This window comes from Erigeron canadensis, chromosome 8, assembly GCF_010389155.1.
Source record: "Erigeron canadensis isolate Cc75 chromosome 8, C_canadensis_v1, whole genome shotgun sequence".
NCBI lineage: Eukaryota > Viridiplantae > Streptophyta > Magnoliopsida > Asterales > Asteraceae > Erigeron > Erigeron canadensis.
In genome coordinates this window covers 41,280,119-41,294,761 of record NC_057768.1, presented here as the reverse complement: position 1 = coordinate 41,294,761, position 14,643 = coordinate 41,280,119, and the positions used below count along the sequence as shown (strand labels likewise).

At 36.5% G+C, this 14,643-nt stretch overlaps 1 protein-coding gene and 2 long non-coding RNA genes across 3 annotated transcripts; 1 reads left to right on the top strand and 2 right to left on the bottom strand.

The window, feature by feature from the left end:
• The first annotated feature begins 1,192 nt into the window (after window positions 1–1,192).
• LOC122580345 lies at window positions 1,193–3,208 on the top strand. Its single transcript, XM_043752617.1, has one exon. The coding sequence runs from the start codon at window positions 1,329–1,331 to the stop codon at window positions 3,201–3,203; it is 1,875 nt and encodes a 624-aa protein (XP_043608552.1). The 5' UTR covers window positions 1,193–1,328; the 3' UTR covers window positions 3,204–3,208.
• Window positions 3,209–3,898: 690 nt separating this feature from the next.
• LOC122579839 lies at window positions 3,899–6,008 on the bottom strand. The gene is made up of 2 exons (XR_006320706.1): window positions 5,059–6,008; window positions 3,899–4,854 (listed from the first exon to the last, which is right to left on the bottom strand). It is a non-coding gene; the product is annotated as an uncharacterized LOC122579839 (long non-coding RNA).
• A 4,573-nt stretch (window positions 6,009–10,581) lies between these two features.
• LOC122580451 lies at window positions 10,582–12,894 on the bottom strand. Its single transcript, XR_006320795.1, has 3 exons — window positions 12,821–12,894; window positions 10,932–10,984; window positions 10,582–10,592 (listed from the first exon to the last, which is right to left on the bottom strand). It is a non-coding gene; the product is annotated as an uncharacterized LOC122580451 (long non-coding RNA).
• Between the last annotated feature and the right edge of the window lie 1,749 nt (window positions 12,895–14,643).

Here is a 14,643-nt window from a genome sequence, read left to right as displayed (position 1 = left end):
TTAAAGGAATTAACATATCTAGCCTTTTGTTGACTTTCTCTTTTCTAAACAGAAGCTTATTGCAACTTTGATAAATGAACTTGTGCCAATGTAACTATTCCGGTGTAACCGAATGTTGTAAATACCTCTATTAGTCAGTAGCTTGACTGCCTGATGGTATGCATTATAGTTAAAGTACTAATTTAAAAACAAACTGCGAGTATTTTTTTTACTGTTAAAAAAAAGAAGATAATATGAAGGCCAAATCTGTGATAAACAGACAAAAAAAATGCTTTTTATTCCATACATATTTTGGTGATTTGGTCATAAGTCATAACTTTACAAGGTCATTGCAGTTAGACAGAAATTGGCTATATATAGCTTTGGTACACCTGTAACCTGTTACATATAGACTGTCCTTAATATATACTGTCTTTAGGCTATCTCCAATGCTAAGAACGTCCTTAGGTGTCCTTGAGTCGCCATATTATATCATTACAAATTCTTACACATCCTTATAAATCCTTAAAATCCTATAATTTTATCTCTAACCATACAAATATCCTTAGATATCCTTACATATCCTTTAACTCCACTAAAAAAAAAAAATTATATAAGTAAGGGCACCTAAGGGCATGCCCTTGGGTAAGGGCATGCATCAAAAAATCTTTAGTTTCAGACAAGCTTCAACCGCAAAGGATATCCAATGACACCTAAGGACACTCAAGGACGCCCAAAAACATCCTCATTGGAGATAGTCTTAATATACTCTATGATATAACAGTAATAAAAAAACAAAAGTTTATGTCAAACAATCAGTCAAAGTAATATTTAAAGCCCATTAATTAAAACCATAAAACTTAAATCAAGGTTTTAATTGCTGGTTCGACCACAAGTCCAATGAGACACTTTCACCTCCGGATTTGGTTTATTTACCAACCATTGCAATCCCTACAAACATGTTGTTTGTAACCGTCTTTTATGGTTCATTCAAAATCAAAAAATGACACATTAATACACACACATTATTTAATTAAATTAAAATGAAGAAAAAATTCTCAACAAGTAGTAATTATCATAATTTGTATTTAACTTTGATCCTCTGCAAACATCTCCCTCTCTTTTCCGGCCATCTTTACCGCCGTGAGCCGCCGTCGCCACCTTTTTTCATGCATGGTCATTTCTTGAAAAATATACATATACACGCACCCTTTACATTACACCCCAAAAGTCTCTAGCTTTATAATCAAAGATTCGTTGTAACAACATTTTAAGACGTACCCATATCTTTATTTTCAAGAAAGATCAAAATTTGATACCCGACCCACCCGGGTGGTCTGCGGGTGGCAATGGCGGACATTGTGAAACAGATCTTAGCCAGACCTATTCAATTGGCTGACCAGATTATTAAAGAGACTGAATTTGCTCGTTCATATAGACAAGAATGTGCTGAAATCAAAGAAAGAACCGAAAAACTCGTTGGGTTGCTTAGGCAAGCCGCTCGGGCCAGTAATGATCTTTATGAGCGGCCCACTCGTCGAATTATTGATGATACTGAACAGGTTTTAGATAAAGCGCTTATCCTTGTGATCAAATGTCGGGCTAATGGTTTCAGCCGGATCTATACGTTTATCCCAAAAGGCGCGGTTAAGAAACAATCGAATTTGATTGAGAATTCGATTGGGGACGTGTCGTGGCTTCTACGTGTGTCCACTCCTGCAAATGAACGTGATGATGAGTATGTTGGATTACCCCCAATTGCGGCTAATGAGCCAATATTGTGTTTGGTATGGGAACAAATCGCGATACTTTGTTGTGGGACGCTTGAGGATAGGGCGGATGCAGCCGGATCACTTGTATCGTTGGCTCGAGATAATGATAGGTATGGAAAGTTGATTATTGAGGAAGGTGGGGTGCCACCGCTTTTAAAACTAGCGAAAGAGGGAAGAATGGAAGGTCAAGAAAGCGCGGTTAGAGCGATAGGTTTGCTTGGGCTTGACGAGGCGAGCGTGGAGCAGATAGTGAATGCAGGGGCTTGTCCTGTTTTCGCGAAAATATTAAAAGAAGGGCATATGAAGGTGCAAATTGTGGTGGCGTGGGCGGTGGCGCAGTTAGCTAAGGCAAATAAGCAATGTCAAGATCAGTTTTTGAAAAACAACACGATTAGGTTACTCGTGAGTCATTTAGCGTATGAGACGATTGAAGAACATAGTAAGTACGCGATTGTTAGCAAAAACAAAATGGCGTCGATTCATGCTGTTGTTATGGCCAATTCGGATCATGATCATCATAAACACAAGCAAGATGATGATGATCAATGTCATGTGGCGCGTCCTGGTGGTTTAGATGCAGGGGATATACATAGTGTAGTGACCATGAAATCTCCGAGCCAACCACCCCAACAACGACGAGAAAGGAGTAGAAGACGTGTTGCATTGCCCGGGGCAAGCATTAAAGGGAGGGAATTCGAAGATCCGGCTACAAAAAGTGAAATGAAAGCGATGGCAGCACAAGCACTTTTTCGCCTTTGTTGTGATAATTTTGCAATCTGTAAAACCATAACGGAATCTAGAGCACTTTTATGTTTCGCAGTACTCTTGGAAAAGGGAGAAGATGAAGTAAAATACAATTCGGCTAGGGCGCTAATGGAAATAACGGCAGTGGCCGAACGTTATTCTGAGCTAAGACGTTCGGCCTTTAAGCCAACGTCCCCAACCTCACGCGAGGTTGTGGACAAGTTGCTTAAAATAGTTAACAAAGGAGAGTCTGATCTTCTTATTCCAAGTATCCAATCAATTGGAAACTTGGCCCGAACCTTTCGGGCCACTGAAACAAGGATCATTCCTCCTTTAGTGAGGCTACTTGATGAGAGGGAGACTGATGTGTCAGAAGAGGCAGCCGTTGCGTTGATCAAATTCGCGTGCACGGATAATTACTTGCATGTGGACCATTGCAAGGCTATAATAGAGGCTGGAGCGCCTAAACACTTGATTCAACTAACTTATTTTGGGGAAAAAAATGCTCAGTTGCCGAGCTTGATACTCCTTGGCTATCTCGCATTACACGTACCTGATAGTGAAACATTAGCTCAAGAAGACGTGCATATTGTGCTTCAATGGGCGTTGAAACAAGGTCCTTTGATGCAACAAGAAGATTATCCTTTGCTAGAACCACTTGTTTTGGAAGCCAAACAGAGATTGGAGATCTATCAATCTAGGGCCTAATTTTGGATACAATATACACATTTGGTTTTGGCTTTCATATTTTTATTCTCATTGGAACGTAAATATGGTTAGATATACATAATTAATCGTTACTATTCGTTACATTCTTTTATTCGATCACCACAAACCCAACCTGCAATACAGACACAAGTGATAAAAAGCAAGTAAAAATATAATGAACAGGGAACTGTTAGATATAACCCAGATGTAAAACATAACCCATTTGTGATTTATCCCTTTTATTTTCAGCCAACTTTTTGGATCTATCTCGTATTCGTGTTTATCAGCTCAACAAATAGACAGCACAACATGAACCAGCTACAAGCTACTTGACTTCGACTCTTGTATCATAACAAGACATACAAAATAAATCACCTCATTCTATAAGTCAAGCTTATAACGTCTGCGTAACATGTTTTAGTCGTCGCAAAGTAAGAAATCGGCATTAGACCAATTCTCACTAACTTTATTTTCAATCAAAATTTGACGATAAACAAGTTAAATACGTTCCTTAATTGTACCAAACAAATGGTCGTTGCGTTAGATCCCAAATGCCATCTGGGCAACATGGAAATAAAGAAGCCTATCAAGTTGGTTGACTTGCCTCAAATTCTCTATGTATATTGAAATGGAAATATTTAGATTTACTCCGTAATAAATTAGACATCTTATCTCCACATACCCTACATCTGGTATTTTGTAATAAATTTGACATATCATTAAGGTACAGAAGAATTTTATGATACTTGGGTCATGATGCTAGAACTAGAATTATAGGAACCAAAAGAACCAAGAACAAAAAATCCAAAGGGTAACGCTCTTGATTTCGTCTTGTCCAAATTGATATATCTTGATTGGGCACAGATTGCTCTATATCAGCTGGTTTTCGGTCTTCATGTAACAGTCTGATGAAATGTTGTAGTTTAAACATCATACTATACTGAAATACCAAAAATGACTCAATTGTCTGCACAATCCAACCATCCGATTGATAAAAACTTATGATCAACAAGTACACTTCTTTAATTGGTCACCACCTTTTGGATAGCACAATACAACTACTGCCACTGCATTGCAAATCTGGCCACCATCAACTACCATTGTACTACTCCGGCCACCTTTTGGTAGTTGTTTCTTAATGGCTTACAAGCTTGACTATGGGCAAATGAGGCTTAAGCCTAACAAGGACTGGTGATCATATAGAATATGCAGGTTCAATAACACCTTGCAAAGAACAAAAGTGACCATCCAAGGGCAAGCAGGTCACGGTAAGAGCTTACAGCCTCTACTACTATTACTATAGAGCAGCATATCCACTTGAACATTATATACTTGCAAAGAACAGATAATTCAAGTACAATGATTTAATATGACAACGCTCAAGCTGATATACGTTTGCCCAGATTCAAGCTTGTAGGTCATTAAGAAACAACTACCTACACGCACCATTCATACAGAAAAGCATACAAAACCATAACCAAAAGTGAAATCATTCAAGATAATGTGACAGTTACCGACTGTTGTACAAATTAAAAGATCTGAACTAACGGAAGCACGCAATAGATCAAGGTAAACAGAATGACATACCAGAGAATTAAAAGAGGTGTTCAGTAGTAACGTGAGATCCAGTAAACAGACCATGACCATACAACTACAAAAGATGGCAAAAAGTTATCAGACAATTGAGTTTTGAATGTAACATACAAAAATGAGCATGTGGAAAAAAACGCAAGAAATCACGTCATATATATAAACCACCAAGCAAGGCATATCCAACAAATGAGGGTAACATTAATATCAAAATGAGCAGGTGGCAAAAATATAGGAATAATCAGGTCATGGTTTATGTACTAACCTGGTCAGTAGTCACCATGTGCCCACTAAGATCTCAGAAAAGAAAAAGAAAAAAGCATAACTTGACCACTGACTGCAACAGAAATCACATAAGAAACAAAGACCGACTGAAACAGAAATCACATACCAGGGCCTGGGATTATATATTCTCTTTGCAATTGTTATTATTTCTTAAGGCAATACAATATAATCGTCTCATTATCTATAGTCCCCCAACTCTGTTTACAACCAGAAAACCAAAACCAACCAGCAGTGATGAAGATGATGTCGCTCGAACTGAAGAACAGTTTGTACAAATTCAAGCTCAGCAAAAAACTTGATCCAACATCACCACTGCAGCAACATAAGCACAAGCAACCACAAAAAACTGATACAGACACAAAATCATACAAGGCAGTGTAATAACCGGCATTAAAATTATAAGCCTGCAAGAAATCAAAGTATATAGATATAACATCAGATAAGAACCTTAAAAAATTGGGTAGTGAAGCAAGATATCAACCTGGTCATGATCATAAAACCACACAATTAAGTAAGAAGTTACCCAGCTTATAAATTTTGAAAGACACTAGAATAACCATAAAAAAACCGTCATAAAAAAAATTCAACCTGACATCATAACCTTGGTCGATAAGACAAGATATCAAATATAACTATCCAGCTACTATGTACCTATGACCATCCATTCGTCCCTTACTGAGCACACAAAAAATGATCAAAAGACTTTGGATTGTAAATTTTGTAATCCAAAATGAAGTAGAAAAAAAGTGACATTAAATCCAAAAAGTGACTTTGGATTATAAAATCACAGAGTTTCATCACATTCAACAAGCATATAACCTTAATAATATGTAATACCAAGCTTCCTGTAGATATCTAGGAAAAAACACAACATTGTACAAAGATTGGGAACATCTATATATAGTAACAAATAAACATAATAAATCGTTTTAATGTCATCTTAAGAAACATAAATTTGGGTCTGCAAGTATGCAGCTTGCACGTTTCTAGGTGTCCACGCAGTCTGCTGAAAAATTCAGTAGATCTTAGCAAGAGTTAAAACTTACTACAACTTAGGGAAGGAAAAAGTTGATGACCTCAAAAACCTTTTAATGTACTGCAGAGTGCAGGCTCTGCAGCAGCTATTAGATATGAGTAACTGGTCTGCTGAATACTAAATCGATATATAGGAGAAAAACTCCACCATAACCAAGAGCTTGCAATTTGAATTTGAATCAAAATCAACACGGGGTAGAAGATTCAAGCAGAACCTGGAATCTGTTTAGCCTTGGGTACCACAGTTTGCTTAAAACTAGAACATACCAACGAACCAATAACAGTCATAACATGGAAATCTAGTCATCATGCACTTAGTGAAGATATTGATACTCAAACTGGAAAACAATTTGTTCTAAATCAAGATGACAGGCCCCTTAAGTCCTTAACATATGTCAAGGAACAAATAACATAACTTTACCACTGCAACAGCAAAAGCACAACAAAAATACTACGACAAAAGAACCACGGAATCATACAAGCTAGTGTGCAGTTACTACCACCATACAAAATTAAACTCTGAATTCACAGAAGCATTCAAGAGAAATAGAAAGGACACACTGGAAGATGAAGAACCATCAAAAGAACAGAGTTGGGAAGCGACAAACATGAAGTGAACATGGAGCACACTACTCACGCCTCCTGATTTGTATAGCTCTCAGTAATAACGTGACACACAGAATATGAACAGAGAGAAATGATGCAGACTGAGAAACACATTCAAATTCGCAAAATTGTAAGCCTTTCAAAAACTATCAACAAAACAACTAACCAAACCTCACCACTGCTACAGCAAAAGCACAAATACACAACCCTTGGTAAAAGAACCATGGAAAAAAAGATCTGAACACACAATCATTCAAGTACTCAAGCTAAGTAAAAGGAACACGGGAGAATCAAGAATTTTAGAAGAGGACACTATGCTGTACTTTTCTTGATTGTACAGGACATGAACGTAAAGCACACTATACGCCTCCTAAAGTGAAAAGCACTCAGTGATAATGTGACACTCAGAAAACAAACAGGCATCAAACCACAAAAGATAGGGAAGCACTAACACACTCAGGCATTGGAATAATTAAGACACCAAAATAACCAAAGAACCCTGAAATACAAGATATTGAACCTGATATCTTAATTCTTAAATTCCAGGGTTCATGATAACAAGATATCAAGTATTACCATACAGTTAATATGTAACTATAAATCATTGTCCATACGTTTCATAAAAAACAATAGAGCCAAAAAAACACACATAAATGAATTATACTAACCTCTCTGGATTGCAAGCCAAAATAATGAAAGAATCAGCAGATAAGTAGTCCATTCTACCAAAACATACGTAATCAGCTATTAAGCCTGTAACTCTCTGAGATAGGTCTCATGTATAACTGTATATGCAATTAAGCCCTACAAGAAACCCATATTGATATAAATATAAAACTAGAGAAGCCAGCTATATCAAGGAAAGCTTGCTACAGCCTGGGCAGATATAAAAAAGAACTAGAAAATCCTGACTAGGCTACCAAAAATTGCGCATCCGACAGATAAGTGTTACACCATCTAATGCATTCCACAAAAGACAGATACTGATCATGAAATTATATTCACACAGCCACCAGTATCACAATGAAGTAAAAAAGAACTGACAGAAGGTCATGGTTTAGATACCTAAGATCTTGATATACACGATGAAGAAAAAAGAACACCCCTGGTCATCATTGGAAAAAAAAGAATAAACAAAACTTGGCCATGACTCCAACAAGACCCGTGCAAGAAAAAGACCAGGAATAAAACCATGAAACATCTGCTGGAGAAACTGACTCAAATTCTCAAAGTTGTAAGCCCTTTTAGAAGATATCGACAAAACCATCCGGCGAAACTAGCTACTGCAACAACAAAAACAGGGTAAACCATAACCCAGTACTAAAAGAGCCGCAAAATTGAAAGAGCCAAACATACAGAAGAAGGCAAAAGATCAAGGTAAATACAAACGACCTACCAGAGATTCAATAGCTACAGGAGAGGACACTACTATGTACTTTTATCTGGTTGAACAAGCAAGACTTGACGCCTCATACTTTGAGAAGCACCTAATAGGGTGAAACACGGCAAACAAACGAGCAAAAGCCTATCAAGCATTTCCAAAAACCCAAAAATACAAAATACTGAACCTGGCATCATGAAGGCCTTGATTGATGACAGCGAGATATCAGAGATGACCATCCAGCTGCTGTGTAACTATGAACCGATTTCCATTTGTCTTGTAACAAACAACATAACCAAAAATCACACATAATCGACCTAACCACTCTTAATTGTAACCAAAAATAATGAACAAAAGGTAGAAAAAAACAAAAGAGAAACCAAGTATATAGCGTAATTTTTCCAAGTAACATCAACCAAGGCTTAAATATTGCAAAATTTGTGTTCATTATGTTGTGCTTAAGTTTCAGCCAAAAAAACCCTGGAAAACCGCTATAGCACCACCCTTAAGACCGATACTTTGACCTATTTCGTCGCTGATAATAGCAGGACCGATACTTTGACCACTATTCTGGAGGAGCACCAATAACTGCTATCCCGCCTCTATAGACTACACAAATTATAAAAAAGATGAGCATGTGGCAAAAAATAGGAATGGACAGGAGGTCATGGTTTTTGTGCTAAGTAATAACCATACTAATGTAGAGGGGAGCCTGTCATGACAAAACAAGGACAAGCCAGTCACAATTTGCTTTACTAGAACCTCAGAAGAAAAGGGAAAAGACATAACTTGACCAATAACCTCGACAGAAGTCATATTATAGAAATGACCAGTTTTAGAATATGTAGTCAAAATAATAAGCCATATTAAGTTATATTAGAACCTGGGCGCCTGGCCATTAGCATTAACATAGCTTACTCTTCAAGCTAAGCAAGGCTTATGTATTCTCTTTGTAATTGTTATTATTTCTTAAGTCAATAAAATATAACACTGTTTAGAACCGACCAACAAGCAGTGGTGAAGATGATATTGCTCAAACTGAAAAGCAGTTTGTTCAAATTCAAGCAGTGAAACACTTAGACTCTATCAGCAAAAAAACTAAACCCAACATATTCACTGCAGCAACATAAGCACAAACAACCATTATAACTAAAACGAACACATAATCATACAAGGCAGTGTAAGCGTTACTAACTGGCATATAATTTATAAGCCTGCAACAGATCATGGTAAATAGAAATGACACTAGATTTTTAAGAACCATATAGGATTAGGTTGTGAAGCAAGGCATCAACCTGGTCATGATCATAAAACTACAAAATAATGTAAGAGGTTATTCAGCATATGAATTCTGAAAGACACCAGAATAACCATCTGAAACCAGTCATAGAAAAACTTGAACCTGACAATCATAACCTTGGTCAATGATGAAAAGATATCAAATACCATCAAAAGTTGCTATGTAACTATGACCATCCATTCGTCTCATAACTACCAGCAGAACCTGTGAGCACACAAGAAATGACCAAATATCTTCGGATTCTAGTCCAAGGAAATGAAAGGCTGGCAGGAAAGAAATGCCCTTTCAACAACATTTTGGTTCCAATAATAAGGCACATATTCACCAGCAAAGGACTTCTTTCCAAGAGAAACCATTAATCAAAATCCATACTTTGACACCATCAGAGATGATGTTAGCCGCCTATAAGATCCTTGATCCCGCAAAACCTCAACCCTGCCTCTCCGCTACAACTGAACTCAAAACAGGTGGTCAGACTAGTAAGGAAGTCCGGGATTTTGATTCACATCACTGTATCTAAAACAGTGTTCTTCATCCCTTCCTATGGCTTACGGAGAAGCCACCCGAATTGTTGCCTGTACCAGTCTCCCTAAATCGATCAGGGTATCCTCTTATCATCCCTCGATTTCATCGCATTATGATGATTCGGAAGGATGACCGGGCGGACGTTTTAGGTAAGCTCTTAGTTTTACAATAACCAGTATTTTAAAAAGTATGAAGCTACCAGCAGCAGAAGTTAGAACTAGTTACCAAGAATTCCTTGCACAGTTATGAGCCAGCCAACTGATGTATAATGCGGAGAGAATAACCTGGAATCGGTGTTATGAACCAACCTCATAATGAAATCTAGTCATATCTTCAAAAACTTATTGGCCGATAATCTGTCATAGCAAATGGCTTTCATACAACACTGGGTAGGCTAAAACACAGTGTCGTGTGTGTATATAAATATTTATGTCATTCTGGAATACATACAGGATCTGGTAGTCAGATACTTCCAAAAATTTGCTATTTTCTGTTGTCAATTAGGCACAAACGTTGGTCAAATCTTGGATCAGCTAAAATGTACACCCAATCACATCCTTGAACGTCGCTATGACACGCCTTTCATTGAAATTGTGTCTACACAGATCACTGCAACGCCTTACAATTTCTTGTGGTCATTTTGGTAGTGCAAAAACGTAGCGAGAAACTGAAATAAACACACATAAAGTTGAAAACAAGTGAAATTGAATCTCAATAACACCAAAAATTCAGTCCCTCTCATAAAATCACAGATTTTCATCACATTCAAAAAGCATATAACCGTACTAACATGTGATACCAAGCCTCCTTTGATATTTAATACATAACACAATACTGTACAAAGACTGGGAACATCTAAATGCATAAATAAAAAACATAATAGATCGTTTTGATCTCATTTTAAGAACCAGAAATTTGGGTCTGCAAGTATGCAACTTACACGTTTCAATGTGTCCATGCAATCTACTAAAAAATTCAGTAGATATTAACAAGAGTTGAAACTTACTACAACATAGGGAAGGAAGAAGATGATGACAACTTTTTATTGGACTGCAGGCTCTGCAGCAGCTATTAGATGTGAGTAACTGGTCTGCTGGATACATAACCAGATATAAAGCATAATAAATCCACCATAACGCATAGCTTGCAGAATGAATTTAAATTAATACAGTATGAAATTATCAACACAGTTAGAAGATACAAGCTGAAACTGGATTCTGTTTAACCTTAGGTAACACTGTCTGATCATAATTAGAACATACCCACGAACCAATAAAGCTTGCAACCTGATGGGTCCGCTATATATATTGCATAGATCCTTTCTAGTCAAAATGGAAGTCAAACCAATGTATGCTTCGACTAACCTACAGAGAATTACCACAATTCTTTACCCCACTAACATAATGTAATGATTGATATTATAGAAGTTCCCAAAAGAATACTAATCAGCAGCAAGCAACTAAGGCAGACAATAAAATGGAGGAGACAAGATACAACCATTCAGTTAGGAAGGATGTAAAGAACTAAATGCCAAGAGAATCCATAAAAAGGAGATCTGACCAAAGGAGAGCCTGTGTCAGAAAAGAACAGAAAAAACAACGAAACTCAACTCAAGGCTCCAAAAATAATTCATCAAAAAAAGAAAAAAAACAAGCAGTGGTGAAGATGGTGATGCTCAAAACATGAAAACAATTTGTACCGGATCAAGCTGACAGACCCTTAAAATCTGTCAACAATAAAACTAAACATAACTTAACCACTGCAACAGCCGAAGCACAAAAAAATGATGAGAGAACCATAGAATCATACAAGATAGAGTGCAGTTACAGAGTTACTAACCGCCACACAGATTAAAGATCAGAATCCACAGAAGCATTCAAGAAATGACACACTGGAAGATGAAGAGCCAACAAAAGAGAAGAGTTGGGGAGCGGTGCAGTGTATCAGCCAGTCTGTTACTTCATCTGGTTCTGCAAACATTAAGTGAACATAGAGTACACTACTCGCTCCTCCTGATTTACATAGCACTGAGTAATAACATGACACACAGAATGAGCAGAGAAAGATGATGCAGGCTGAGAAACAAGTTTAAATACTCAAACTTGAAAGCCTTTTAGAGACAATCAACAAAACAACTAACCGAGCCTCACCACAGCCTGGGCGAGAGAATATATCAGAACTAGTAAATCCTGACTAATTTACTAAGCCCCCAAAAAATGTGCATCGGACAGATAAGGTGTACATTATCAAAGTACTGTGCATTCGGCAAAACACAACACTAGTCATGAAAGTATATCCATACTGCCACCAATATTTAAAGTAAGTAAAGAAATGACAGAAGGTCATGATTTAGATACTTACCATATTGACAAACAGGGGAGCCTGCGATGAGGGAACAAGAACATCGCCTGGTCATCATGTAAAGAAAAAAACAAACAAAACTTGACCCATGACTCCAACAAGACTCATGCAAAGAAAAGACCAGAAATAAACCAAGAATCATCTGAATGAGAAACTGGTTCAAATTCTCAAACTTTAAGCCTTTTAATATTTATTGACAAAACAATCAGCCGAAACTTGCCACTGCGAAAAGAAAAGCACAGTAAAGCATAACCCAGTAGTACTAGAGGAACCAAAAAACTGAATAATCCAAACATACAAAAGCAAGGCAGGGAAATGTTAGGTAAAGCATGCAGTACCTATCTCAGGGGGGGTTTATGTAAAATTCAGGGGCGTTATGTATGTTTATCAAATTCAAAGGTTTAATCTATAACTTTTTTTAATGTGGCAGTCCCTGTGCTTAGGTATAGTCTGTCGTACGGATCATTTTCCCCGTGTATATATATATACACAGAGAGAGAGAGAGAAATAAAAAAGATATGAAAACACAAGAACCTGGTTTGAAAATAGAATGTTGGGCGATGTGATCCAATTACAAAACCCTAATTCCTTTGATCGCCTTCCGAAACCCTAACTGGACGGAGTATATATGATGCAGAGTAACATTGAAATTATAGAACGCCAATTATTGATCATTGAATAGACAATGATATATAGAAAATACACATGGTTTGATTATATATATACGATAATGATGAATTTCATATATACGTACACTGTGTGTGTATCTATTTTTAGGGTTTACGAATGAATTTGGGGTTTCTGAATGGAATGCGTGTGGGGCTTATGTTAGAGCGGGAAATACCGTGTCGGTTTCTGGATTTGGCTCCAACGCGGGAGTCATGGAGCCAATTAAATTACGATTTATCACTTTTAATTTTCTATCTTTTAATGTTTAGTGGCTCAAAAATATATTTTTTTTATAAAGGTGTCATGTACCATTTGCTTGGAAAATATAATATTTTTTACAGTAAAAAAAGTAAGTAGTGACTAAGATATTATTTTTTAAATCCATATATAAGGTATCAAATATAAAGTTTTTCCATCTCTCAAAAGAAAATATATTAATTTTTTTATGTCATATAAATGAAACAAACTTATTAACCCATAACTAAGAGGTAATTCCATTTATCATATTTATGTCTTGTTATACTTAATAATAAAACAAAAAAGAATGTTTAAACTTTTTTGATTTAAACTATATTTTATATTTTAATTAATTTTTTTAGTATAAAAAGATATTTAATTACTTAAAATGTTTTTTTCTTAAAAAACATTTCTTAACATCGGTCTTGGTTAAGTTTCTTATACGTGATGATTTATCACTCAAATTGATGGAGTATAACTATTCTTCATGTAAAAGACAATATTATTTAAAGTTTCCAATAATCATTGAGTAAATGGGTAAATGTTGGATAGACAGACCTTAGATGGGATGTGTAGATGCTGGATGGGCAGACCTTGGATGGGATGGATCTGATGCTAGATGGGTTGGATGGGCTAATGGTGGGTGGGCTGATGTTAGACAGGTTGGATGAAATAGATGGATTGATGTTATATGGGTTGGATGAAATAAATGGGCTTGATGAGCTAGATGGGGTGATGTTGGGTGGCTTGGATGGGCAGATGGGCTGGATGGGCTGGATGGCCTGATGTTGGATGAGGCGGATGGGCTGTTTGTGGACGGGTTGATGCTGAATGGGCTGGAGCTAATAGGCTGATGCTAGATGGGTTGGATGGTCTGATGTTGGATGAGGTAGATGGGTTGATGCTGGATAAGCTGAATGGACTGATGCTGGATGCATTGGCTGAACTTGAATGAGATATTTGGAGCCACTTGGAGGGGCCTATTTGATTCATGAACTAATCATGATGTATACAAATTTTGAACAAGTTTTAAAAAGGTTTTTGATTCAATATGCGTAAAAAGATAAATATTTATTTGTCATTTTTAATTCAGTAATTTTGAGCTCGACTTAATTAACAGAATATGTCAACAACTTTCATTAATGGCATATAAAGGTAAATACAAATAAACAAACTTTTCTATAAAACAATTGTTTAATATATATTATATTTTAGAGTTTTTATAATATAGTCCAAACAAGATACGTTATCCGCGCGATGCCCCGGGAGACATTATATTTATTGTGATTCGTACTATGTAAAAATTATTACATGCTTTTAGAAACATTATTTAGTTCAAAACCTGAATTGATATTGGTTTTTTAATAGGTAAGCAATTATAAATTAGAAAAAATCGACGATATAATTTTATAACAGATTAATATATTATATAAATTCTAAAAGATAATAAG